This window comes from Charadrius vociferus, unplaced genomic scaffold (genome assembly GCF_000708025.1).
Source record: "Charadrius vociferus isolate BGI_N301 unplaced genomic scaffold, ASM70802v2 scaffold365, whole genome shotgun sequence".
Lineage (NCBI taxonomy): Eukaryota > Metazoa > Chordata > Aves > Charadriiformes > Charadriidae > Charadrius > Charadrius vociferus.
The window spans coordinates 2,505,805-2,533,777 of record NW_009648559.1 but is presented as its reverse complement, the minus strand read 5'-3'; the positions used below and the strand labels follow the sequence as shown (position 1 = coordinate 2,533,777).

Below are 27,973 nucleotides of genomic sequence, written 5' to 3'. Positions count from 1 at the left end.
TAATTAAATGCATTGTTGTTTTTACTGTTCATGTAAAACAGTGTGTTTTCCTGTTTGTTTCAATCTCAGGAATGTTCCTGAGGGTGCTGAGCCTGAAATCATTTCAACCATCAAAAAGACATTTAACTTTGGTCAAAGTGAAGCAGTTCATTTGTTTCAGACACTGCTGGAATGCATGAAAAAAAAAGAACTTGTAAGTAGATCTTGCCATAAAAATTTTTTATGCAAGGTGCATGTGGATATAATGTTAAATTGTATCTCAGTGTTATTTATGATCGAGTCATTCAAAATCTTTTCTGGACATAGTGGATCTTCCAGTTACAGAAGAGAGTCAAATACAGGTTTTGTGTATACTTTGTCTCATGGCCAAGACAGACTTAATTCTTGTGGTTATTTCTGGTAATCTGAGTTTGTCATTGTTTCCAAGTCTGTTTGGTTTATTTATAGCGTGTATGTATTTTGTATTTCTTGGGACTTTTTTTTTCACTTTTTTTTAGTCTTTTAATTATGACTGTACTAACAAAGGTCTATTACCACTGCATGCTTAAAGCAAAGGCGCTTTATAAAACTTTATATGTAGCCTGGGTTCAGGTACTGGTGTCTCATTTGGACATGATATTGTGCTGTTCTAAGGTTTAAAACTGTCGTATTTGGCTAAACATGTTTGCTGGCAGTTAATCTCATAATGTAGAATGAACTGGAGAGGCAAACAGAATACTGTGTGGTGTTTACAGACAATAGAGAATTGTAATCAGAGTGGGAAAAGAAGTTCAAACTGATTGAAGAGTGTAAAGGCTGTCTGCTATGCTTTTTCTCATAAAAGATTGTCTTGTGTGCCTCCCAGTTAGGACAACAATACAAAGTGCACACTAAAGGTAGGTATAAATCGAGCGTAGGCTTAAATTGCATCGAAGATAAGGTGACTTTTTAATGTATTTCAATTCCTGATGTAAAAGACTGGAGCCAATCACCTTTGCCTGAAAATAACTTTAAAATACGTTTTCCCTATTTTACTGTTTTGGACAGATTACAGTTTTTCATATTGGGTCAGATGAACATCAGGACATTGATGTTGCGATACTTACAGCATTGTTAAAAGGTGAGACTTAATTTTAAGAGCATTTGGAATCTCCAGCTATTGTTGTTTACTGTGTATATGATGTATTATTTATAAAATACTGTAAACTATAGGAACCTTTTTTAAGCAAATAATACTGTTTTCTCATTGTATATACCATAACGTGTCATAAATGATGAAATATACAGTATAACTATGTGCTGGATTGCTTGATATGGCCTTATTAGGAAGAAAGAATGTTTGTTATATTTTAATTAACATTAAATACTTTTTAATTGTTTTTGCTTCTTAAGGCACGAATGCATCTGCTTTTGACCAGCTTGTTCTTACACTTGCGTGGGATAGAGTTGACATAGCCAAAAATCATGTTTTTGTTTATGGGCAACAATGGCTGGTATGTAATTGTCTTGATTAAGCAGAATATTTTCTAAGAGAGAAACTCAACTTACTGTAAGGAATGAATCTTTTGATTTTTATAAAGAGAGACTGTAGAATACTGACACATTTATTTTGAGGTCAGTAATTTTTGCATACTGCATAGTCTTACAGCTGTTTTGTTATTGTATAGTTGAAAATGGTCGAAAAATTTTAGATATGTGCTAAGTGTTCATAATAACTAGAGGAGAAAAGACATTGCAAAAGGTGGAAGCCGAATTCATGTTAGTCAGATGCTTTCTTCTTTACAGTTGCATGGTCATAGGAAGTTCTTAAGCATCTAGTAAAATGCATATATTAACTACTGTTGGCAGCACTACAGTGTCTTTTGAGGGGAGGGGGACAAAACGTCTGTTTCTTACAGTCTGCGAATTAGTTTCAAAACTACATTGTGGATCTTGCCTTTTTCCCATATTCCTGTAAAAATAAAATACAATCTTACATGAGTGTGTAGTTGAAAGTACATAATGTAAAGCTTGTTGATAGCAGTGATGGTTCTAAGCATCATGGTCTTTGAAACAAATTGTCCTTTAACTATTTTATGTCTTTGTGTTTCATCTAATATCAGTCTATGAGAACAGCTTAACTGTGTTAAACCAAATGTCTACTTAGTCCCGTGTTCTGTGTCAGGAGATACCTATGGAAGAGTGTAAGACTTGCTGATTAACTCTTCAAAATATTCTCTCATCCTGTAATTGTGTGAAGTTCAGGGGATTTTTCTGAATCAAGGGTGACATCTTTGTATCTGTAGACATAGAAGGTTTCCCTAGCTCTGTAAATGAATGAGTTTGATATGTAATCTAAGTGCACTTACTTTTGTGATGCCCCGTTTTACTAGTTCTCTCCAGGCTGTACCTTGTTACTTATTTGTTGCAGGTTGGCTCTCTGGAACAGGCTATGTTAGATGCCCTTGTGATGGATAGAGTTGCATTTGTGAAACTTCTGATTGAAAATGGAGTGAGCATGCACAAATTTCTTACAATTCCCAGGCTGGAAGAACTTTATAACACTGTAAGTGAATGATTGCTTTTTAAGCTGCTTTTAGAACAGCTTTTTAGTTGCTCAGTGTGTTGTGTACTCGGTCACATGCACCAGTCTGAACGCCATGGGGTGTTGATAGAGAAGGCTTCCTGGCGTGAGGTTAGAGTTGAGAAGTGCATGCTGTCTGGCTGCTTTGTAGTGCCACAGCTGCTTTCTGGCTCTTCAGAAATGATACCAGAAATAGTTTGCCAGCAGGATGTTCATCTGTGTCTGATGTAGGGGATAGATACTGAAGGGAAAATTGCAGCCTTGTTGCGGAACGTATGAAATGTGTAAACCACAGTGGGGAAGAGAACAAGAGAAAGTCAGATGGGTGAAACTTGTGCACAAAATGTGAGGTCTAGAGATAGTATTGTTAGGGCTTCATAAGATTAATTCTGTCTGTAGCAGATAATATTGTCATAACAGTTGTAAAAGTAGTTTATTTTGTGAACCTGAATAGTTATAAATATTTTTTCCCCCCTCTTTTTATAAAGAAACAAGGTCCAACTAACCCAACGCTCTTTCATCTTGTTCGGGATGTCAAGCAGGTATGCTGTAAATGTAAAAATCTGTCAAACTAGCAGTGGTAGTTTTTTGATAATTTCTTATGTTTTACTGTCAATTTAATCTTAGCTTTATTAATTAGGTTTTGTTGTAAATAATACACTATCTCTATAGTCATTCTGTTGTTCCCCATATTTGTTGTATGCTTAGTGCCCTGATGCCAGAAAGATGTTAAACCCCGATGAGTGCTGTCTTTTTCATCTTACATGTGATTCTTAATCTTTAGGGGGGATTGAAAGCTGATACTCTCAGCTAGGAGTAATTTTGGCTATTAAAACAACAGACAAAAAACAGTACTCATGCCCCCCAACAGAATGAGCATCTACCCTGCGAGGGGAGAACATACAGAAAAGCAGCTATAACCTTGTGTTTTTTGAAACTGATAAATATTAACCCATGTAGATGGGGGTTTTTTAATCATTAAAGGTTTATTTTTTTATTTTATTTAGAGCTGTGATATGACATGTAGAAACCTTTTAAGCAAATTTAAGATTGTAATTTGAAAAACTAAAAATACCTTTTGTGTTCCTAGGGAAATCTTCCTCCAGGATATAAAATCAACCTGATTGATGTGGGACTGGTTATTGAATATCTGATGGGAGGAACCTATAGATGCACCTATACAAGAAAACGCTTTAGAGCTATATACAACAGTCTCAGTGGGAACAATCGGGTATGTAGCATTTGGATAACAGGACATGCTGATTCATATGTTCTCAATTAAAAAACCAACTACGTATTTTGGAGGAAAACTGGATCCATATTGTTTTGTTATTCTTGTCAATGGACTGGTTCTTTTAAAGGCAATAGTAAGGCCTATGAGGGCAGCTGGTAGCTGTTTTGGGGAAGACAAACAAAACATTTTATTCTCTTGCTCCTTATTCTAGCACATCTAAATTCCTTCTCCGTTATTCCCTGTTTTCCTACTCGTAGGGGAAGAACGAGCACTAAACGTGCAGATTCACCAGGGCTTGGGATGCAGATATCTTAGCTTCTTGTGAAGCAACAAGAGTAGCTGCCTGCTTTGTGATTTCTTCAAAACAAAACAAAACACAAAACACAAAAAACTTGTTAAATATCCAGTGAAAATTCTGGTTGTTGCTGTTACAGAAGTTCATCACTGTTTTGGTAGCAAAGTAGCTGTTTAATTGCAAATTAAGCGTCCAGCTATAAACAGGTGATTTTTATAATGCATAGTAGGTAAGAGTAAAGAGAATAAAACAAACCTCTTCCCCTTATTCTTGTTACAGCGATCTGGGCGAAATCCTTCAAATACTACTCCTCAGATGTGTAAAAGCCATGAGTCTTTTGGTAACAGGGCAGACAAGAAAGAAAAAGTGCGCCATAATCACTTCATCAAAACAGCACAGCCATACAAACCAAAGGTACAGATGTGCGAAGGGAACATGGCTGGGTTTATTTTTAATTAGTGAAGAATTGAGAACCTGGTTGAATTCCGGGTGCCACTGAAGTGTGAGAGTAGCAGCAGTTTTACTGACTTTGGTAAAGCTGGAATTTCAGCCTTGCTTTTGTACTTGTTTATAAACTGTCTAGCATGCTTACAGGATTCTCTGAAGAGTGTTTAACTTTCTGTATATTAGTCTTCTGGATAAGCTTTGATATGTTAGGGAGCAAAAAGCTTATCTTTGGCACAGTTCTAGCAATGGGGGGGACTCACATGGCTTTGTAGATGGAGCAAGATTTGGCCATGTGTCTCCATGACTTTCCTCATTTGTATGTAGGTATATTAGTTACTGCTTTTCTTTTGATCTATAAATTAAAGTAATTCAGTCCCCCAGTCATTAAAATGAATTGGACTCAACTGAAGTTTTTGAACAAACGTTCCACAAGCTTTTTAAGTCTGCAGAATTTTTTCTTTTTATAATTCTATATAATTTGATATTCGATCACTCAGCATTTTATTTCAAGTTGTGTAATGAACAAGTTTTAAAATGTAACTTTCTGATTTTATTTTAAAGATTGACACTGGTGCAGAAGAGGGAAAAAAGAAAAGAACCAAAGATGAGATAGTAGACATAGATGATCCTGAGACAAGACGTTTTGCTTATCCTCTCAACGAGCTCTTACTTTGGGCGGTGTTAATGAAGAGGCAGAAGATGGCCCTCTTCTTCTGGCAGCATGGGGAGGAGTCCATGGCGAAAGCCTTAGTTGCTTGCAAAGTGTATCGTTCAATGGCATACGAAGCAAAACAAAGTGACCTTGTTGATGATACTTCAGAAGAACTGAAACAATATTCCAAGTAAATTGCATTTATATAGTTAAAGTTCTTTTCTTGAAATTTACAGTAAAAGTAGTGGGCTATATATGAACAAAACCCAAACTGTTCTATTAGCACACTTGAAGACAATTCCTTTTTGCAAAAAGGATTAAGTGGCACTCTAGTAGAAGTTTTATATTAGATATTGCGCTCTCCTGAGGAGTGTTACAAGTCATGATTTATAGTTAAGTTAAAATGACAGTGAATGTGCCATTTGCTCACTTCCGTAATTGCTGTATATGTTTTTAATAGAAGTCACAGATTCACATGTTGTAGTTACAAATTACTGTACGGTATATCTGTCCAGAAGGGACAGGTAATAGTCCCGTCAAGTTGTGCTACTGGGAATTTGATTGTACAGGAAAATTCGACCTAAACTCAAGGTCATTTCTATAGATATGAAATTTTGCTTTGTTGGTTTTTCTTCATTCTAGTGAGTTTGGTCAACTGGCAGTTGAACTGTTAGAACAGTCCTTCCGACAAGATGAAACTATGGCAATGAAATTACTAACCTATGAGCTTAAAAACTGGAGCAACTCAACTTGTCTGAAGCTAGCAGTATCATCAAGGCTTCGTCCATTTGTAGCACATACTTGTACACAGATGTTGTTATCAGATATGTGGATGGGAAGGCTGAACATGAGGAAGAATTCATGGTACAAAGTAAGCATTGTCGCAGTTTAGCAGTGTAATTCTGATCAACAGAATTTATGTTTAAATGGAAGGAAAGCATGTGTTTAAATGCTATTAGTATAAAGCTTTCACAACTGTAGCTTATGTTAATAAATCCTGTAAAACAGTCTCCTATAACATAATCAAAATTAGAAGTATTTATTGTTAACTCTTCTTTTGACACTCTATTATCTTTTCAAATAAGGTACAGAAATGTAGAAGGCAAAAAACAGGCAAGTAGCCTTTCATCAGAGGCTTAAAGAGATCATGTGAATACTAATCCACTACTAAAAACATAGTGGTAAAAAATCTTAACAGACAGAAAAAACCTGCTGTAAGAATATAGTTTCATGCATTTGGCTTTTTACAGGCAGCACGTAAGACTTGATGTTGAAAAGCTTTGTGTATATCCTATTTTGGAGGAAGAAACTGAGCAAAAGCAGGGCACAGAATGAAACAAGCGTAGGCAAATTGGGGATAGGTTTTCCAGTGGTGCCCTTTGTGCTGTAAATCAATTGAACCAAAATTGTGTGTTTCTTTGAGATAGTGTACCAAAACCTAATTGTTGCTAGGGATATAATGAAATAAAACTTTCCTACAAAATATCTACAAGCATCATTTAACTTGTGATCTACTAAAATCCTCTTTGATAACTGATTAACCATTTTCTTGCTTGCTTTGTAACAGGCTAATGACAATAAATAGCTTTCGCTTATTCTCTTCATCCATACCTTAGCTCTTTTTTTCTACCATAAATTGAAAAAAATCCCCAAAACAAACAAAACACCCCCCTGCCCTCCCCACCCCCTAAAAACCAGAACCCACAACCTTGACTCATATATGCTTTTTAAATACGCCTTGACAGTACACAGTTCCAGAGTTTCTAGGAGTGGATTAAAGAACAGAGTGTAAACAACACCTCTGGATCTTCAGGCTTGTAGTACATTCATTCTAGTGACTTGTAGTTTTGGAATTTGTTGGTTTTTCCCCTTTCCTGTATCTTCAAGTCAAGGAACACTCTATATATGTGATCTTAGCCTCTTAAGTCTGTATATAAGTAATAACAACTAATAATTTTCTACATTTTTTTCTTCAATAACAAGCAAGTGAAATTTGGATAATATCAAAGGATATTCTGTGTGTTGGTATATTCTGATACTTTAATGTAGCTGTGAACTATTTACACTTAATCTTCATCTTTTCCAGGTGATACTGAGTATTTTACTCCCTCCTGCTATACTGCTTTTGGAATATAAGACCAAGGCTGAAATGTCACATATTCCTCAATCTCAAGATGCACATCAAATGGCAATGGATGACAGTGAAAACAACTTCCAGAATGCAGCAGATGAAATACCTATGGTAATGTGGGGCAGGGGAAGATATTGAAAACAGTATTTCTAACTGTCCTGTACATTTTTAAATTAAAGCAAGAGTTAAAATGATTGTATTTCTGTATGTGAAGTTATCAGTGCTTTCATTTTAGGAGGTGTTTAAAGAAGTAAGGATCTTGGACAGTACCTCAGAAAAGCATGATATGGAGACTCCAGCAAAACCTAAAAGACTTCCAATTACACAGAAATTTTATGCATTTTACCATGCACCAATTGTGAAGTTTTGGTTTAATACGGTGAGTTTTATTCTGTGTAATGTGTATTTTATTTGGAAATCTAATGTGGATTTTTGGGTTCTTTTCCAAACATGTAGCTCTGTAACCTGAATCAAAGTTTAAGCACTTTTTTAAAAACAAACAAACAAACCCTTGCCTTGCTAAGTTGCAAATGAGAAGTACTTGATTTTGAAAAACTGCATGTGCACATGCACTGCTCCATGGTTTGGGATTTTTTTAAGAGTTCATGCCGTTGGCTTTGAGAAATATTTTTTTTTTTTTTTTTTTAAAGCTAAGAGAGTAATTAGCATGAATAATTTTATTCTGGCCTGAGTAATTAATTTCATCAGTTGCTAGCAGGAATTCTATAATCATTTATTAGGTTAAAGTGTTCATGCGCAGCTTTGTTTAAACTACTGTAATAGAAATTCTAAAATTTGTATTAAAGGAAAAATAGCTGTAATAAGAACAAAGCTTTGCTAATAATAATAATAGCTTATTACAGCCATTTTTCCTCTTCTAAGAAAAAAGTGTTTGTATCCCCTTATAAATGATAACTTGTCTGCTTAAAGGTGTAAATATAGTACTGTAATCCTACTTGAACCTTTTATTGTATACCACATCAAAAGATTGCATGCACATCTATAAAGAACCTTTCAGTAATTGTATGTATAATTTTCATTGCTTTTTTTAGTTGGCATATTTAGGATTCCTCATGCTGTACACATTTGTGGTTCTTGTAAAAATGGAAGAATTACCATCCGTTCAAGAGTGGATCGTTATTGCTTACATTTTCACATCAGCAATTGAGAAAATTCGTGAGGTATGCCTGTAACAATCTGGGGTTTTAGTTTTCTTTGTCAATTAAAACAGTATGCGTTAAACTGTGTTTATAAACAAGAGAACCCAAGAAACTTCAAGCATCAGAGTTACGTAATACCTTTATCTCAAACTTTGGTGTAGGCTGCTAGATTCAATACCAGGGCTTCTTGGCCTACTGCTTGAACTTAACTTGCTTTTCTTCTGTTTCCAATGGGGAAGAGATGGAGGTCTATTAAAAGGAGATGTTTTTTTTCCTCCTAAATTTCAAGGAACTGGCACTGACATCCTAGTCTTTTCTGTTTGTTTTTTGTATCTGTAACTCACTGTCTACAAGTTGCAATGAAATAAAAAACGTCACTTCTCTGAGAGGTGAAATGTATATTTATCAGTGTCAGTCAAACTCTACCACTATGCTACGACTGGGATGCCAAACTAAAACAGCTTTTTCAAGACAGGATAGCTATTACAACTACAACATTGCTGGTCAGCAAAAGACTTCTGAGAAGTTGTGTAAGAATTTTTAAATGAAGGAGAGAAAGTTAGTTCATTAACCTGGTACCTCAGGCCTAACTGAAGGGGCAGAAAGTAGGGCTCATTTTTGTAACAGTAACTGCCTCAAAAGAAAAAAAATGAACATCAAAAAAAACCCCCAAACCAAAATTCCTTCATAAATTGTTTAAACAGAAAGAAACATACATCCTTCTTGTCCTTACTGTGAAGCTGACACAGTTAAACACTGGTTTTGATTCCTCAGCGTAAAACAGCTATCCATTTGAATAGATAACTTATTTTTGCAAGTATAAAAATGTTACTGATCCATATATTTCAGTGTTGGTCCACGTGCAGTACATGTGAGCAGAACGGACTTCTATTTTTATTGCAGATTTTTATGTCAGAGGCTGGGAAGATTAATCAGAAGATTAAAGTGTGGTTCAGTGATTACTTCAATATCAGTGACACGGTTGCCATTGTCACTTTCTTCATCGGGTTTGCATTAAGATTTGGAGCAAAGGGGAATTTTGGCGAAAACACCTACAGAGAAAATTATGGTTTTGTTGCTGGAAGAATAACATATTGTCTCAATATAATTTTTTGGTATGTGCGATTACTGGATTTTCTAGCTGTAAATCAACAGGCTGGTCCTTATGTTATGATGATTGGGAAAATGGTAAGTGCTACTTTTGTCACTGTTTTTTTTTTCCCAACTGAAATATGTTTTTCCTGATGCATCCATTTACAAATTTTCTCAAAGTTTTATTCAGAAAAAGGTTGCTTATCCTGATGTAATATGTCAACAACTCAGTGTGCAGAATTAGCTAGCTGGAATATAACTTTGTGCTTGTTTTGAAACACATTAATTAGAAGGCTTCCTTTATTATGGAGCTTTCTCTGTCACATATCCATAAAAAGCTGGCAAGTTTTCCTTCTCTGGTCTGTTTTGTTCTTAGATGTCAGAGACTTGCATGAATATGATGATGCCTTTTTCTTGATTCATCTAGCATGGCTTCCTTTTTGGGTCTGAGATTTATTTATAGCTGTGGTGTTCCTGCCTTTGCACTCGTAGTGCGAGACTTAACTTGTTTTGTGTCCTAAAACACCTTGGTATTTTTTGCTGTGGAAAACTGGGAATAAATTGTGGCTCTATTCTTGTCTTCTCACATAAAAAATATTCAAACTATTTAAATTTAAAAATAAATAACTTAGCTTTACTCTCAGTGAGCTATTCTAAATGTTAAAAAAGTTTTTAAGGCTTGAGAACTGTATATACGAGGGTGGAAGGGGTGTTCGTTTTTCTTCCCCCTATTAAATGGTTCCTACAAAGTTGAACCCTGTAATTCCTTAAAAATGAGGGCATCAAGTTGCTCATTTCTCACTTTGATTTCTTGCAAGACGGATAGGTTCTGGGTTTCAGCCCTTGGAAAACCTCATCTGCTTTTTGTGCAGCTATTGAGTGCATTTGGGAAGGAATGTTTCTCTTTATCAGCTGCTACTCATCCACATAGTAGGTAATTGGGTTACAAAGGAAATACTCTCAGTTGCTTTTGGCTGAGGATACTAAATATGCTTTAAGAAAGTACAAGAAAGAAACAGATATTTTTTTACAGGGTTTGTTGTTTAACAAAATTTTCTGACTGAAATATGTGTCTTAGACTCTTCCTTACATAATACATAGAATTCATCAAACTTACAGTGTCACTGTAAAAGTGTTTAAAGTTGTGAAATCATAATTATGACCTTATGGGTTAACTGATTTTTTTGTATTAATAGGTGGCCAACATGTTTTACATTGTGGTGATTATGGCACTTGTACTACTTAGCTTTGGTGTTCCCAGGAAGGCAATACTGTATCCTGATGAGGCACCGTCTTGGACTCTTGCTAGAGATATTGTGTTTCATCCATACTGGATGATTTTTGGTGAAGTGTATGCCTATGAAATTGATGGTAAGACACTGCAATTTTGAAGCAAGTAAGGTGAAAATTTACTGTAGTAAGATCTTCTCAAGGTCTTATGAAATTTTAATTTTATGAAATGAAATGCCTAGTGTTGTTGACACTGATTCCATTTGTTGGATTGTCTCCTCTTTGTGGGTGGCAGCTGTATGACTTCTTGACTTAACTTTTTCATTATTCTTTATAAAGCTTGAATGGCTTAGAATGAAAACTCAACTTAATCACAGTTTCTCACAAGGCTATTCCTAGCAAGATTTTGGAATTTTCCCCCACAGCTGTCATGCCTAAATTTTGGCTGTGGTGGTGTATTGTGCTATTTTTCATCCGGTAATATGATTATACCATAGTATTAACAAATCCTTGTCTCCTGTATTTTTCTACCATATTCCTGAATGCATGGAGACATTTTGAATTGCAAAACCAGTGCATGATAGTTGATTGTTGCAGCCTCTGTAAGTGATCTTTTTTTTTTTTTCTTCCTGTCTCTTCCTGCTGGGAGTTCTAAAAGTTGTACATATTTTCTGTGTGTCTTTTTTTTTCCCCAACACAGTATGTGCAAATAATTCTGATGAAAAAGTTGCACATCTCTGTGGCCCAGGAACATGGTTGACCCCGTTTCTTCAAGCTGTCTACCTCTTTGTACAGTACATAATTATGGTTAATCTCCTTATTGCATTTTTCAAGTAAGTATATGGATAATTGTTAATTTTTGCTAATCCTTTGATAAGTTTCTATTTCACTGCAATGAGATGACAAGATAAGAACTGATGCCAGTTCAAAGCAATCCCATTTGCTGGAAGTATTTTGGGGTTCTAAGGCTGGCCTTTGTCTCCTCACTGCAAGCCTGTGACTAAGAAGGGAAGCGTACAATGTGACTGGTATGTGTCACATCTATAAGGCCAGGGAAATCAGAAGTTTAAGAGAATTTGAAAGCATTTTGTAACTGCTCTTTGTCAGATAAAAACCCCAAAATTGTTTCTGGATCTGTATATTGACTGTTGTTCCTAAATTCATTTAAGATTCTCTAGTTGGATGAGTTAAATTGTAGTAGAGTAAATTGTCTTTTACAGTTCTCTGCAAGTGTTTGATTTATGGGAATAAGCAGCTCACTAACACCGAAGAATGACAGCCTGCAGAATTAACGTGGTCCGATATAAAAATCCGGGTTTAGCTAGAAATAATTTTTTTTTTTTTTAAATTGGGCAAACTTGAAATTTTATCTCAGTGTAATTTATTCCTGAGGAAAGGTAGTGAGATGCTATCAGATGAGAGAATTTTTGAACTGCCTCCTTGCTTTGGATCATGGTGTTTTCTTGAATGTGTTTCCAACTTCCACTAAAATAATTGTGCCGTAAAAGACAAGTATGTGCTTTTTGTCTCTTAATTAGCTTCAGAATTCAAGACTGTTATCAAAGTGTTAAAAAAAAATATCCCAAACCAAACAAAAAAAAACCCAAACACCATCACCGTCCCCCCCCAAACCCACCGTAATCTGGTAATGCTTTTTTGTTCCCTTTCAGCAACGTGTATTTACAAGTCAAGGCAATTTCAAACATTGTGTGGAAGTATCAACGCTATCATTTCATTATGGCCTACCACGAAAAACCTGTTCTGCCTCCACCACTTATTATTCTTAGCCACATGGCTTCCCTGTTCTGTTGTATATGTAAAAGAAGGAAGACAGACAAGACTTCAGATGGGCCAAGTATGAAGAGTTATTATCCAAAAATTGCAGTAACTTTTTTGATATGATTAAAGCAAACTGTCAGAAAAAGTGCTATGTTCTTGTTTATAATCTATATTCTCAAGAAGGTCGAAGTAGGCCTTAATTTTCCCATGTTTTTAGTATTGAATAATACTCTAATTCTGTTCAAAATCACAGTGTTTTTATGAAGGGTATAATGTGCAGCCCCTATAAATCTCTGGTCAAACTAACTTATGACAAAAAAACCACAAAAGCAAGATTAGATCCCTATTAGTGTTAATGGGGGAAGACATTTTTTTTTCTTTGTGGAAAACTGTTCTTACTCGAAACCCTTTGAAAATTTAAAATGGGGAAAAAAAAAAAGTTCCACAGATGATAAAATCCAGCTAAGGAACCTTGCTTCTACCTCAGAGAAAATGGGATTGGAGGATCAGAGCACAAGGAATGATAATATTGTGCAGAGATCCTCTCAGGGTTACTATTTTGATTTTTAATTTAGCAGAAATCCGTGAACACTTTTCTAGCAAGGAGAAAGGGAGGGTCTTAGGTGGCACTAAACCAGACTAGTGGTTTTTTGTTAGTTTTGTTTTGTTTTTTATTTATTTTTAACACCCTTTGTAAAGTTGTGGCTATTAGTTTCCACTGCTGCACTACATATGCATCTTCTTAACTGTTTAATCTCTCTTTAGAACTCTTCCTGACGGAAGAGGATCAAAAGAAACTTCATGATTTTGAAGAGCTGTGTGTTGAGATGTATTTCAATGAAAAGGATGACAAATTTCATTCTGGAAGTGAGGAGCGGATTCGAGTCACATTTGAACGGTAGAGTATTTACAAATAAAATTTCTGAATAGAGAAGCTTAGAACTTTTGTGGGTTTTGGAGTGTGCATTAAGGGGGGTAAAATGCAGCTCAAGAAAATGAGTATTTATGTAAACTTTAGATGATGTCTTTCCATTGCTATGCAGAAACTAATCATGTGATTGATGCTTCCTGATCTGTAGCAGCACTCAGTAAGCTGAGGCAATTGTATTATTTACTTTCTCATGATGTTTTAATAAACTGATATATTTGAAAAAGTGCTGTAGGCCCTCTGTTGATGTGTTTTAATTCTATAATTCAGAAATATGTACAAATGTTGTAGTATAAAACAGTCCAACACTCTAGTGTATACCATCTTGAAATTTCAGAGGTTTTTTCCTTTAACAGGCAGAAAGAGTTGCAAAGATGTTTCTTTCGCGTATTGAGAAAAATACCTTTCATAGCTACTTCATAATTTGATTTTTCTTAGGGTGGAACAAATGTGCATTCAGATAAAGGAAGTTGGTGATCGTGTCAACTACATAAAACGGTCATTACAGTCTTTAGATTCACAGATTGGCCACCTGCAGGATCTCTCTGCTCTAACTGTGGATACTCTGAAAACGCTGACTGCACAGAAAGCTTCAGAAGCCAGCAAGGTTCATAATGAAATCACACGGGAATTGAGCATTTCAAAACATTTGGCACAAAACCTCATTGAGGATGGCTCTCTAAGATCTTCTGTGTGGAAGAAGCACAGCATTGGAAACGTCTTCGGTTCTTTTCCGCAAGGAGGCCTTGAAAGTAATAACGCTTTACTCTGTAACATTTCTATACGTGATGAAAAAGAAGTCCAACATAAGACAATTGGTCAGGAGTTAGCTCCAGTTCCCCGAAGAGAAGAAATAAACTTTCAAGAGGCAGGTTCCTCAGGCAGTGCCTTATTTTCAAATGCTGTTTCCCCTCCAGAACTTCGCCAACGAATACAGGCTGCAGAGATCTCAAAATCTGTTAGTAAAAGTAAAAAATTAGGCAATTCATCCAACAGCATGCCACACGTAACATCCCCAACTGCTAAATTTTTTGTTAGCACTCCATCTCGGCCCAGTTGCAAAAGTCAGCTGGATTCTTCAGCAAAGCATGAAGAGACTGTTTTCTCTAAGGCTACAGAAGGAGATAATAATGTAGAATTTGGTGCATTTGTGGGTAAGTATAACAAAGTAGATTCTGAATGTCCTGAAGTCATTATTAGCTGCTCTTATCCTCTTGCTTCTGGCTCTGCTTGCCTTGCTTTCACCCAACCTTGTGTTGAAAATGGAGGATACATTAATTGTGGTTTTATTCATGATGAGAGTGACACTAATGATAACTACAGCTGCAGAGTTGACAAATGTGATCACCAGTCCTCTGTCAACTTATCGAAGAACAACCCCCAAACGAAGTTCTCTTTGTCAACTGGCGACTTGACGTCAACAGTCAACTGTGGCGGCTCACATGGAAAATTGAATATTAAAGATGAACTTTCCAAAAGTCAGCATGTCCATGCAATGGAACTACAAAACCAAGATTTATGTTCTAACATCCTTATGGGACTGCTTCATAAACTGTGGACCAAATCTAAGCCACAAGGTTTGACTTATCAAGAATTGTACAGTATTTTGGGTGTATTCCGGTTTCAGGTGACTTTATTCTCCCATTTTGCTCTGCTTTTTTTTGCTTTTAACATCTCTAATTTCCCTATTTTTTTTACTTAAATTATCATTTCTTTATAATTCTGTCACATAGACAATATTTTTCTGAAAAACATTAGCCAGTTGTTGAGTAAAGCAGTTTTAGCTCTACAACTTGGTACGGGCATTGTAGACAAACTTTTTGTGACTCATGATAAAGCTCCTACCTTCTCATTGCGTAAATTAAAAATATTGTCTATTTCTTGACGTAATTACAGAAGACTTCTTAGGCTGATGGAATCCTGGACAAATATCTTTGTGGTATCTGTGTTGAGCTGAGGGATCCTCCTATACTATGTTTCTAAACACTCTTATAGCTGGGATCTTCCACTGTTGCCTAGGCTAATGTATCTTTTGACAGTCATTTTGGAAGCTTCCAAAGTCCTTTTATTAAATGCAGCATTATACCTCCCCTCCAGTTTTGCTTAACAGTAAAAAAGGTGCACGATTTTGGTTAGAGTTACTTACATATTTGAACAGTAAAACAGTGGCAGATTCATTGCAAAACACAGGTGTGGGTTTACTAACTGATTTCTGTAAAGTAGATAATGCTGTAAGTACGCTTGGCATATAGCAGAAGATTACAATCTGGAATCGTCAGAATGCCTGCAGAGGTCTTGTCTTGCCCCAGTTGTTCAGGGTTGTTTCAGTGTTTTCCAAAGGTTTGTTGAGGATGTAAAAATTTAGATCTTTAGACAAGAGTTAATTCTACTGCTGTGAAACTTGGAGTTCTAAGAAGTTACTTACATGCACTAGCTTTTTTAGATTTGTGTATGTGTAGGAAGAGTATCTACACGTTTGTACACTCACTAGCTATTTGTTTGTAATTTCCTCATGGTTTAAAAAACGAAAACTTTTTTAAATTAAGAAAGCAAGACTAAACAGATAAACAATGGACAGCGATTGTATAACTAATCTTTAAAGGTACTTCACCACTAATAACTTTGAATACTAACTATACTTATTTTACTGGAGCCAAATTTTTAGTGTACGATCCTCTGACATCTCTGGCATTTAGAACATACTCTTCATTCTTACTGTCAACATTTTATAAAACTGGTGATACAGTGCAGCTTTCCATTGTGAAGCCAAGTAGATTTTCATTTATTATGAAGCCACATGCTTGGTAAAATTCTGAAAAGTATTTCTTGCAACTGGGAGGATGAAGGGTATATTGTAAAAGCTACCCCAAGAAAACTGTCTGCTTTTCCTTCATTTGCCATTACGTACATAAAAATACTGTAATTCAAACTGCCCTGTTCCTTTCCTGTGAGGAGCATATGCTTGAGTAAAATTTCAAAATGTTAGTTTTACTTTTTGAATTGTGGTAATCCATGCCTTAATGTGGGAAAAGCAATAGTTTCATATTAGTGTTTTGTTACACTGATTTTTACTTTAGTGTGTTTGGAAAGTCTTCTCTAGTGCAAACAGGCACGCAGAACTTAGATGGTTTGTAACCCTTTGCTGTGGTGATGCAAACTGTCGGCGTGGTCAGAACATTGGAGGTTGCCTTTGATTTTGAATACTGTTTTTCAATTCACTGTGTCAAAGGTCACAGAGACAGCATGGAGTTACAGCGGTTTAAAGAGGCAGCAAGCAAAATTAAAGAAAGAAGTGCTGATATTGAGGTAAGCATGAAGGACTGTTAATGGGGATTATTTTTTAACTGTAACTGTTTTGAAAAAGTCTAAGAGGAAATAAAATCAAAGAACTTGCAAAATGCAGCCTGGGAGGAATGAGTATCTGCTTTATGGTTTTAAAAAAAATAATCTAGTGAAAACTCATGCAACCTTAACTATACATCAAGTATTGTTGTTTCATAATATGATACTAATGAAATATGAAACAAGATCTGAGGTTAGGAAAGCTGAGATGACTACAGCTGTGAATTAAGATAAAATTATGTATCCTGTAATTAGTGTTTAATGAAACATTTAACACTCATAAATTTCAAGGTCAGCATTTAGGAAGATTTCAGTGATCTACATGATATTTTATAGAGCAAGATGAGTATATGACTTTAAGGAGTGACAAAAATTGTTCATTATGCTTCCAAAAAGAGAAAGCCTTTCTAATAAATTTCTCATAAACTAAAATGTTCTCTAGTTTTTATTCACTTATAGAATAAAAAAATAACTAAATGGAAAGTGATTAGGAATGTGATTGTAGCAAACCTGTCCCTCAAGTGCTATAGTACATATAAAAAAAAAAGCTAGTTTTCTCACTGTAGCTGTTAAGACAAGTTAGTAAATACAAGTTACCGTTTGCAGTTACCCTCGTTCAGGGGAGAATCTGACTTGAGAATTGCATTTTGACCATTTGCAATGTCAGTGTTCTGCTGAGTTGCTCCTTCTGGACCTTCTGATAAGTATAATGTGTGACCAAAAAGCTTTTTATGTGTGTGTACTTTTGGCATGGGTTTTTTGGTAATAAGTTTACAATTTGCTTTGGGTTTTTGTAGGAGCAACAGGAAGACTTCAAAAAAGCTATATTGGAGGGCATAGAGACAACCAGGCTTCAAGTAAGTAAAGAAAGTTTCCATTTATAAGAGGCGTTATTTTCACCAGATGCTAAATATATTCTTTACAGCAAAGACAGGGAACTTTGTTTTCTTATATCATTATCTGTAAGTAAACCCTGGTCACGATTTAAAAAGAAGAAGAAAAAAAAAAAAAAGCTGCACTCTTGAACCTTTGTACATATACAGCTGGATGTCTCCTTGATGTAGGTCTAAATAGTTCCAGCGTTTGGTACTACTGGGGTGCAAACTTCAGTCAGTACCACTGTTTTTAAGCAGTTAGTAATACAGTTGTCCCATCTTAACTGGTGGGACTGGTTTGATTCTTACCTTTCATGTAGGCCCTACAGTCATTGATTGCAAGATGCTGAAGATGTATGCTGAACGCTGAAATGCATATAGACCTAAAAATGGGTCTTCAGAAGACACTTTCAGAAGGTGCATTCTTTGTGTTGCAATCCAACATGTAAAGGGGATGTAAAGAAATATATACACACTTACATACACACACATTTTGGACACACATATGTGCTTGTGTGTATATGTTTAGGTATGGGGGGTGTGTGTATTCCTTAAGAGAGAAGGGTGAAAAAGAGCAGTAACAATTTCCTAAGTTACAAATCTTGGAATCAAAGCAGGGCATAGCATTCCAAGTTCTAGTTTTTTTATTCTTCAAAATCTTGAATTTTTGCATTTTATTCAGGTAACCGTTGGAATTAATAGGCTGGTTGTGAGGAATGTTCCAGCCCTATGCCAGTCCACATGTAGGTCTAGTTTGTTATGAAACTGCCTTCCTTGTGTTTTACAAAAGAAATATTTTGTTGTCAAAAGCAGACCATCTTGGTTGATATTCAGAAAGTATGTAATTATTATTATGGAATAAGTTAATGAGGAAAATTGATTCATAAACTGTAGGGGTTTATGTAGCAAGACCTCTCAGGTTTTTTTTCTATTTTCAGTGGGTTCAAGCTGAACTTTAGTTTCTGCCAGAGCCAAGTTCTTAAATGAAAATTGACAGTTAACAAAAGCACGTGACAGAACAGCTGAACTTGGTGCTTCTAGAGATGCAGTGTAATGTACATTTCTGTAGTTGTATCCTATTGTAACATTCTCTTTAAAAGAACTGTTTCAGTATGGGTCAACAGTCTTAATGTGCACCTGAAAATGTTAGAGCTGATGGTTACTGTGAAGAGCATTTTAACTGAATTATGCACTCAAATTGGGACGTTTTTGTGCAGCAAGGTGTTTGAGATACATCCAGGGGGAAAAAAAAAAGCGCATCCTACATAGTCCTGGAAAAGAAAACTGGGCAGACTGTGCCAAAATAGTACTAGTTGAAAACAATTATAATGGTGACTAATGATATGTGTATTTTTTTTGTAGGGTCTTCAAACTGACTGTGGTCTAAGACAGTCTAGTTCTTGCGGCGGGTTTACTGACCCTCTGGCAGTACATTCAGAACAATGTAAGTGTGTTGTCTTTTCAAGTGACCTGATTTTATCTCTGAATTATATTGATAATGCATAATCTAAGAAGATACAAAGGAAACACAAAGAGGTAAATCATCTTGAAATGTTTTTGTGATTGTTGCTACTTGAGTCTGTTCCTGTGTCGTTATTCTTCTAGTCATGAAGCTTAATTCTGTTATTTGCTGCAGATAGCTAGCACCATAAAAAGCTGAGTGTTCTAGTCAGGACTGTGCTGGAAACTTGTAAAAATCAGATAGTTGCAGAGCAGGCTATTTTAGGAGAGCTGCATTAAGCTGCCTAGTTACACGCTCTATTAGAAAACAGGTAAGTGGCAATGACACATACTGTTCTTTGTCCAGTCATGAGTCTTTTTCATTCACAGTATACAGCAAGAGTAGAAGAGCATCGAGTGAAGATACTCAGCAAGTAGACTCTAAAGCAGCCTTACTGACGGTTTGTACCCTCCTTTTTGGTTGTTGTTAAGCAGAACTAGAAACTGTGAACAAATAAAGGAGATGAAACAGATTGTGTAAAGAGTAATACTGATTTGTGAACTCATTTGTTCAAGGAGGGAACAGAAGGGGACCTATTTTGATGGAGGGAAGAAGTTGTGCGCGTTCTCTACTGCATACTGTGCATATTCTCACTATGAAAACATATGCTGCTTCCCATGTATGGCAAAAACCTCAACTTTTTGTTTAAGAAAAGAATTATTTATATAATCCATAAAACAGTAGGGAATATATAGCCTTATCTATTCTTCTAACTGCGATTACCATTCCTCAGTTGTATTTGAGTCTTTCCATTGAACTGCAGTTCAGTACAGCCTGGTGAAGTATTTCCTATAAACAGGCTGTACTGCAAGATCTTAAAATACATTACCACCCCACATCCAGTTTTCCTTACAAAACTGAAACCTTCTTTGTTTTTCCTCTCTTCTGTTTTAAAGGATTGGTTGCAAGGCAGACCTTCGAATAGCGGTCAAATGTAAGTAAGCTTTCTACTAATGGAGCAATTTTGTTACTCTGTATTTCGATTTGTTTTTCTTTTTGGTTGTTGTCTTTGGCTATAGTGATATTCGGTTGTGTTTAATGAAAAAACAAGATTTAAGGGTTTTTTTTCTAATAAATAACTGAATGTGTTCACTGGAATGCTTTGACAGGTTCCATTTAGATTAATGGGGTCACATGTCAGAGGGCAAAACATGCCCTTAAATGAAAATGACTGTGTTGACACTTATTAAGGACCCAGCTTCCTGGTAAAGGTCTTTACCCAATCTTTCAAACTGTAAACCTTCTCTGAAATTGTGCAGACATTGCTCCTGTTAACAATTATTCCCCTGAGTTAACTGTTAAAGCCATTACCTTATTAATCTGATAACAGAAGGGTAAGCTGTTGTGAACAAGTTTTAATTAAAGCACCTCTGTGGGAATGAGCTCTTGTGATGCAAACTTTACATAATGTTGTGCGTGACTTGGTGGTATTTAAAGTATAGCTCTAAAAAATGAGATTACTTAACAGCCTTCCATTAGTGTTTTGTAATTAAGAAACCTGTACTGCCCTTGAAAAAATAGGATAAAAGCAGTACTGTGAGGTTAACAAGGTGACCTAGGACGATGTGTCAAAATCGGTGAATACAAAATAAGTTTTTTAAGAAGCACTGACTGTTGGTTTTGTGGCATTTCACAGGCCATCTGAAGAAGATGCATTGAATGGTAAGTTTTTTTCTGCTGTAAACAAGCTGGGAGCTTTTCATATAAACAACTCTTTGGGTCTTGTATGAGAATATATTTAACTACTGGTATGTTGGAACTCAATGGACACATAATAGTGTGGGTTTGGGGGTTTTTTGTTTTTTTGTTTTTTTGAAATAAATAGCCTACCATTGAGCACTAAAACTTTTATTTATTTTTTTTCCCCTTGAGGTACTGAAGAGCTAAGCATGATACTTAATTTTCTGCACAGCAAATCTTTTTCAAACTCTAGTTACTTGGCAAGTGTTCTTTGCATGTGGTAATTTTAATACACAATACGCATAGCAGGGGGGATCTTTTTTTTTTTTTTTTTTTTTTTTTTCTCTTTCAGGCATTGCTTCTCCTTTCAAGCCTATTATGGATATCAATTACTATTACTCAGGTCAGTCTCTCTTATGAACTAATGCTCATATTTTTAATGACACTTAGTAGATCCTTAAACTTTAACAAATGCTGTAATTTTCCTCTAGCTGTAGAAAGAAATAACTTGATGAGATTATCACAGAGCATTCCGTTTACTCCTGTGCCTCCAAGAGGTAAGAATTGTACTTCTTATTGCTGGTTCACTATGGTCTTCTGGGGAAGAGAATAAAAGTAAACCCTGTACAGATTTCCCTCTAATGTAGAATGATCAAGCCAAATTTCACACTTGCACACAGCAAGTGTGAAACTAAAGTTTTAGTGAACTAAAAGAAGTCTAGAGTCTGTCTTGCAACAGTCAAAAGTATAAATAAGTATGACACCTTTTCTAGGGCAGCTCACTTGATTATGAAATCTAGATTGTAGTTGTCTTTGGAAATGGTGATATGGGTATCATAGTGTTGTACTAACAGTTTTTGTAACAAACTATTCTGGAAGGATTCCTTTAAGTTGTCTTGACTCATATGAAGTGTAAACACACTTTTATTCAAAATGTTCTTAATGCTGTTTGAACAGTGTCATTAATAGTTCTAATTAGGATGACAAAACCGTTGTACTACTTTGCTGCTGTATTAAAGAGGTTGGAGAGGGGTCTTCCCACTGGGTAATTTAAATGCTTAAGTGTTTAAATTTTTGTTAATTCAGGATGTTAGTAACAACTTAATATTGCAGCATGTTGAAATCTAAGAAACTGTAGGTTTTCAGTGCTTTTAATTTTAAATTTGAAAAACTAAATGCAGTAATTGCTTTTTGTATTGTAATGTAGGTGAACCAGTCACTGTATATCGCCTTGAAGAAAGTTCTCCCAGCATCTTGAACAACAGCATGTCTTCCTGGTCACAACTAGGACTCTGTGCTAAAATTGAATTTTTAAGTAAAGAGGAGATGGGAGGAGGTTTACGTCGAGCTCTTAAAGTAGTATGCACGTGGTCGGAATATGATATCCTGAAATCGGGACATCTTTATATCATCAAATCTTTTCTTCCTGAAGTTGTGAATACTTGGTCAAGCATTTATAAGGAGGACACAGTGTTACACTTGTGCTTGAGAGTAAGTTTTATCCTTGTCAATTATTAAACATAGACAGGCGTTGTATGTTAAATGGGATTCCCCCCGCCCCCCAAAAAAAGAAAAAAACAACACCTTGTATATACTTACCAAAAAAAGAAAAAAGTGTTAGTCTGGGGTTCTCTGTGAGCTAAACAATTAAAAATCCTGCTTCGGTATGGTTTACTTAATCAAAGATCTCAAAATGTAAACATAATTTTAAAAGCAAGTAATTAGTTACCCTGTCTTGGGGGGTATAGACCCTTACTCTTCCTGCTGCCTTTTTGACTCCTTAGCGTTCCCTGTCATACAATGCAACTAATGAAATACGGGCTTTGACTTGTAGGAAATTCAACAGCAGAGGGCAGCACAGAAGCTCACCTTTGCTTTCAATCAAATGAAGCCCAAATCTATTCCATACTCTCCGAGGTGAGTCTATTTAAACTTCTGGTATGTTGCATGCTTTTGATATAGAATAATGCCTACAGGGTTGTTAACAGATAGACCAAATGTATTAAGGTACTGATCTGTGAACATACATCACGGAACATTGCTCTAAATACGTCAAGCGGAATTATCCTTAGCAGTATTTTCTGTTGATACTTTTTGCACCAATTCTAGTCAAGTGTGATAATATAAATGACTTTGTATAATAGTTTCAAATTACTTTAATTAGTAGTAAATCAAATAAAAATCTAGTTGTAATGATGTATTTGTAATGTATTTTTGAACTATATTCATTAAGTATGCCTTGTACTAGGTTCCTGGAAGTTTTCCTGTTATATTGCCACTCTGCTGGCCAGTGGTTTGCAGTTGAAGAGTGCATGACTGGAGAGTTTAGAAAATACAACAACAATAATGGTGATGAAATAATTCCAACTAACATGCTAGAGGAGGTTATGCTAGCTTTCAGCCATTGGACGTATGAGTATACAAGAGGAGAACTGTTGGTACTAGATTTGCAAGGTAATATCCTTGTTTTGGAATTGGGATTGGAACCAAGGTAGATGTATGTGTGTTCTTCTCTTGTGATAGCGTTTTATTAAGAATTCATATGCCTGTAATAAATAACAAGCATTATTTAGTGCATGTTGGTATAATTAATCTGAATCTATGGTTGTCTTATTTAATATGCTTATGCATTAAATCTTACAGCAACACAGGGAATGTTGTAGAATCACAGAATAGTTTGGGTGGAAAGCAACCTTTAAAGGTCATCTAGTCCAACTCCCCTGCAATGAGCAGGGACATCTTCAACTAGATCAGGTTGCTCAGAGCTCTGTCCAACCTGACCTTGAATGTCTCCAGGGATGGGGCATCTACCACCTCTCTGGGCAACCTGGGCCAGTGTTTCACCACCCTCATTGTAAAAAATTTCTTCCTTTATATCTAGTCTAAATTCTACCCTCTTTTAGTATAATAGAATATAAATAATATAATACAGTATAAAACATAATGTATAATAAAATAATAATTAAAAAGTATAATATACTAGAAAATAGTAGAATAGAATATAAATATATACATCTTTTCCTAAAGATATGCCCTATAAGAAATTTGTGTAGTGCCAATATGGTAGGCTGTACTTATGCGGAATTGTGTGTCACATATTTTGGCTGTGAGAACTCTATAGGAAGCTTCTTTCTTGTGGGTGAAAACTAAAGTTAGGAATTGCAGGCAGATGTAAAAATAGGTGGAAGAAATCTGACAAGTACAAAGTGCTTATTTAGGAGCAATTTTTATAAGGGTAGAGCATCGCATATCATTTGGGTTGTTTTTTGGGTTTAGGGTGGGGGTTTTTTCTACTTTTATTCTTGACGAAGCTGAGAAGTCGCAGCTAAGGATGCCAAGGCTTTTCAATATTAATGCCTTTATGTAATGTATCAGATTTAACTTTTTCTTCATCTGCTGTTTGAAGGTGTTGGTGAAAATTTGACAGATCCCTCTGTGATAAAAGCTGGAGAAAAAAGGTAAGGTTAAAGAAGGATTTAAAGAAAAGTATTACGAAGTTTTCATCACAGAACACATACAACCCATGTTTATGTGCACTTTATTTCTAAGGTCATATGATATGGTGTTCGGTCCAGCCAATCTGGGAGAGGATGCAATAAAAAACTTCAGAGCGAAGCATCACTGTAATTCATGCTGCAGGAAACTTAAACTTCCAGGTGAGGGTTGCTGTATTTCTTCCTCTGAGACACTCATGTTAGGAAGTGTTGTATGATACTGTTACGGTTTGAGGAACCCACAATACTTTATTGTCATTTAGACAATTATTCTATCACCGGATGACCCCTCCCCACCCGGGAGGGGGAATCAGGAAAAACAAGGAAACCCAAGGGTTGAAATATAAACAGATTTAATAGAATAAGACTAAATAATTGACATTAATAACACTAAAGAACCAGTATTGATACAAATATAAAATATACGAGGATTATACTCAGCCAATTATATCAGTAGGGAGCTGTGCACTCCCAGCAGTGGACAGCAAATGTCGGACACTGTGAGTGCTACGGCTTCGGGAGGAAGGGAAGGGCTGAGGGGTCTGGCAGCAGGGCACGAAGTTCTCAGGATGGCAGCCATCAAGGGAGAGAGAGAACTCCTCAGCAAACTTCCTAATTTATATTGAATGTGACATTCGTGGTATGAAATAATCCTGTTGGCCAGCTTGGGGCAAATGCCCGGGTCTCGCTCCTCCTTATCCCTGCACCTGGCAAGCTCAAAAATACTGAGACCTTGAAACCCACATACCATGGCTGGCTATGAAGTAAAGATTTTCACAAATTCAGACGCTAGAGTCTTCTAAAAGAACAGTTTTCCCAAGCATTAGAAGAGACTTTACTGCAAAGTAAAATTACTGAAAGATAAATTAATCCTTTGTTGCTCAAACCAGGACAGATACCTAATGAAATAGTTATGTCATGCGGTGAAAGTGGAATAAGTAATAAACAGCAGGTTTTTAATTTTACTTTTAAAACAATATAGCATTTTAAGATAAAAGTCCAGATGAAGGAATTAAGAACGTCTGTGTGTTCTATATCCATATGGACAGTATTTGAGGATGGTAGACTAGAGTGATCAAGAGTTCAAAAGGTACCGTAAAGAAATGATAAAGATTCCTAGAAAAAATAGTAAAAGCAGGTCAAGATGATTGCAAACCTTCAGGCTTTTTAAACAAAATGGTGCTTGTGTGTGTTTTGGGGTGTTTTGTTGTTCTTTACTGGGGGGAGTGTTTGTTTATTTTTGGTGTTTGTTTTTTGTTGTTTAGGTTTTTGTTCTGTTTTTAAAACCACGTCTGCAGAAATTTATTCTGTTAAAACCTTTCAATTCCAGATATTTCTGCTGCATGGACTACACTACTCCGCTCAAACCTTGAAATTGTTTCTCTGTATCGGGCTTTTAAATTCGAGCAGAACAACATCAGGAACTTGTATGATTCCTGCGTGTTTCACACTTCTCTTCCAGCTTGTTTCTCACATGAAGAGAGGTCGTTTATTTTGAATTTGAGTTGTAAATCCTGGTAACATCAAAGCAGATCATGGAGGGATGCAGTTTCTAGTTGACTCAATACTTGCTATAATATCTAGAAATAATATAATTCTGAGGTTTCCATCACTTTTTAAAGCAGAGCTTTAGGCTTCTGATGACATGTATGATAAAAACATCCTTTTTGACACAGTGCATATTGAGGAATTCTTCAGAAGTGCATATACATACCCAGTTCTTTGAAAGACTTTTATGCCCCATTGATTCTACTACCTCAAGAAATATTAATCAATATGACTTCCTTTTGTTTGTGCAGATCTGAAGAGGAATGATTACACACCTGACAAGATCATATTTCCTCAGGATGATTCCCCTGAATTGACAATTCAGCCTGGAAGCTGCACCAAAGAATCCGATTCAGCTAATTCTATTCGTCTGATGCTCTAATGATGTGACCAAATCAGTGGCTTCATCCAAACTTCATGGAATGTCACGAAGTTGTCACTTATCTTTCCTTCAGTAATTAAAAGAAAGATATGTCAAAACAAGGATTGCTGTCTTATAAGTGGCATTTTGGCTGGTCCATAATTTAAGGGCCTAACAACTTGTGGTAACCATCTACAGAGAACATCTTAGCGGCTCATCACTTTAAAGGTTGAATAACGAGAAGTATGTAAGTTATGTTTGTAAAGGAGATTTTTAGCAGAAGGTTTATTTTTTATTTTGTTTTGGTTTAGTGGAGGATTTTCTCTCTGTAGTCCTGTGGTGTGCAATATGCCTTCAACCAAAAGGATTTTGGTAGTCGATGTTTTAAGGTGAAGCAATTGTCTGTTTGGCAGCTGTCGTACTGTCAATCAGCAAAAGACAGGAGAAAGCACCTACCTCTGTAATGCCAGAGTATTCCTTGAGCGTTTTTGGAAGTGTTCCACTAATCTTTTCTCACCAGGTGTCTTTTAAACTGGCCTTTTGAAGAGGACAGAGCCAAATGAGGTGTACATATAATGCCAGTAGGCTGAGGTTGAAGGTAGGAACTTGATCTGTTCCAATAGAGAGAGAGAGTGTCTCCTGAATCAGGATTCAGCTTCATGGCTGTAAAGCTGGGGGTTTTTGTCGAATAGAGCCCTAATTGTGCGTAATGAAATTTCTTGTTTTATACATTTCAATTTTATGAAGTCACCGTCAAATAGTAACAAAGCCATGATAGACTGGTATAATTGTATTTAATAGAAGAAATAGTATGTACTGGTCCAAATAAGTTGCCTTGTAAGAACACAAGTTGGAAGTGCTTTTCCTCGTATGTAGTGACTGCTTCAGAAGTTATGCCTTCCAAAGATCTCGTAAAACCAGTATATCAAAACCGAATGTACACATAACTTTTAAATGTATTTAAAATTGTGTAGATAACATCTTTAATGTTATGTTATTTGTGGTACTTATTTAAGAGAGACTAGGGTTGGATTAGCATTATGTAAAGTACGGGAGATTGCAATGCACCTTCATGCCAATAAAATCTAATTTAACAGTCCCAAATATTGTTGAGCATTCAGCAAGAAAAAAACCTGTTGTCCAACTGAAGTTTCATGCTGCGATTCTTTTGTTACATAGGTACTAATTTGTAATTTTTAATTAAAAGGGCAGTATATAGCTCTATAAATTTTTTTATTCAGTAGTGTATCTTATAGATACAGACCTAAGGCACGAACACAATAGCTGTTTAAATGGTGTTTTATGTTTGACGGGGAAAGGTAAAATGTTATAAGGATATAATACTGTATACATTTTGTATATCATTAAATCTTTAAAGAATCTAAAATAAATTTATTCTTGTTTACAGACTTCTGTTGTCCATCTTAGTCTGAACCATTATTTGGGTGAATTTAAATAACTCTTTATGCGGAAAGGTAGAATTTGCCATGCTGGATCAAAGCAGTTGCCTGCCTTTGAGGTATCTCAGCTTTCACTAACACCAGAAACTGGGCGGGGGGAGTGAAAACTCTTATAGTAGACAAACATATGTGATGGGGTTAAGGAGTAAACGAGACAAAACTATTTTAAAGCTCTTTACAATGTTTGTTTCGAATTAGGAACTGCTTCATGGATGCCTGACT

General features: G+C 35.8%; 1 protein-coding gene across 1 annotated transcript; it reads left to right on the top strand.

Moving 5' to 3' along the window:
• Positions 1–507: 507 nt before the first annotated feature.
• On the top strand, positions 508–27,693 carry TRPM7 (transient receptor potential cation channel, subfamily M, member 7). The gene is given in 33 exon segments (XM_009886170.1): positions 508–591; positions 1,027–1,099; positions 1,372–1,472; positions 2,390–2,524; positions 3,031–3,084; positions 3,633–3,773; positions 4,351–4,485; positions 4,733–4,754; positions 5,099–5,360; positions 5,813–6,041; positions 7,257–7,461; positions 7,601–7,680; positions 8,354–8,482; positions 9,365–9,649; positions 10,750–10,924; positions 11,484–11,616; positions 12,454–12,638; positions 13,328–13,460; positions 13,929–14,644; positions 16,720–16,782; positions 17,675–17,702; positions 19,096–19,155; positions 19,545–19,608; positions 20,105–20,142; positions 20,845–20,870; positions 21,241–21,291; positions 21,380–21,445; positions 22,096–22,379; positions 22,723–22,805; positions 23,137–23,342; positions 24,295–24,346; positions 24,438–24,544; positions 26,182–27,693. Coding segments are annotated over 33 exon segments (4,536 nt in total). The 3' UTR covers positions 26,313–27,693.
• Positions 27,694–27,973: the final 280 nt, after the last annotated feature.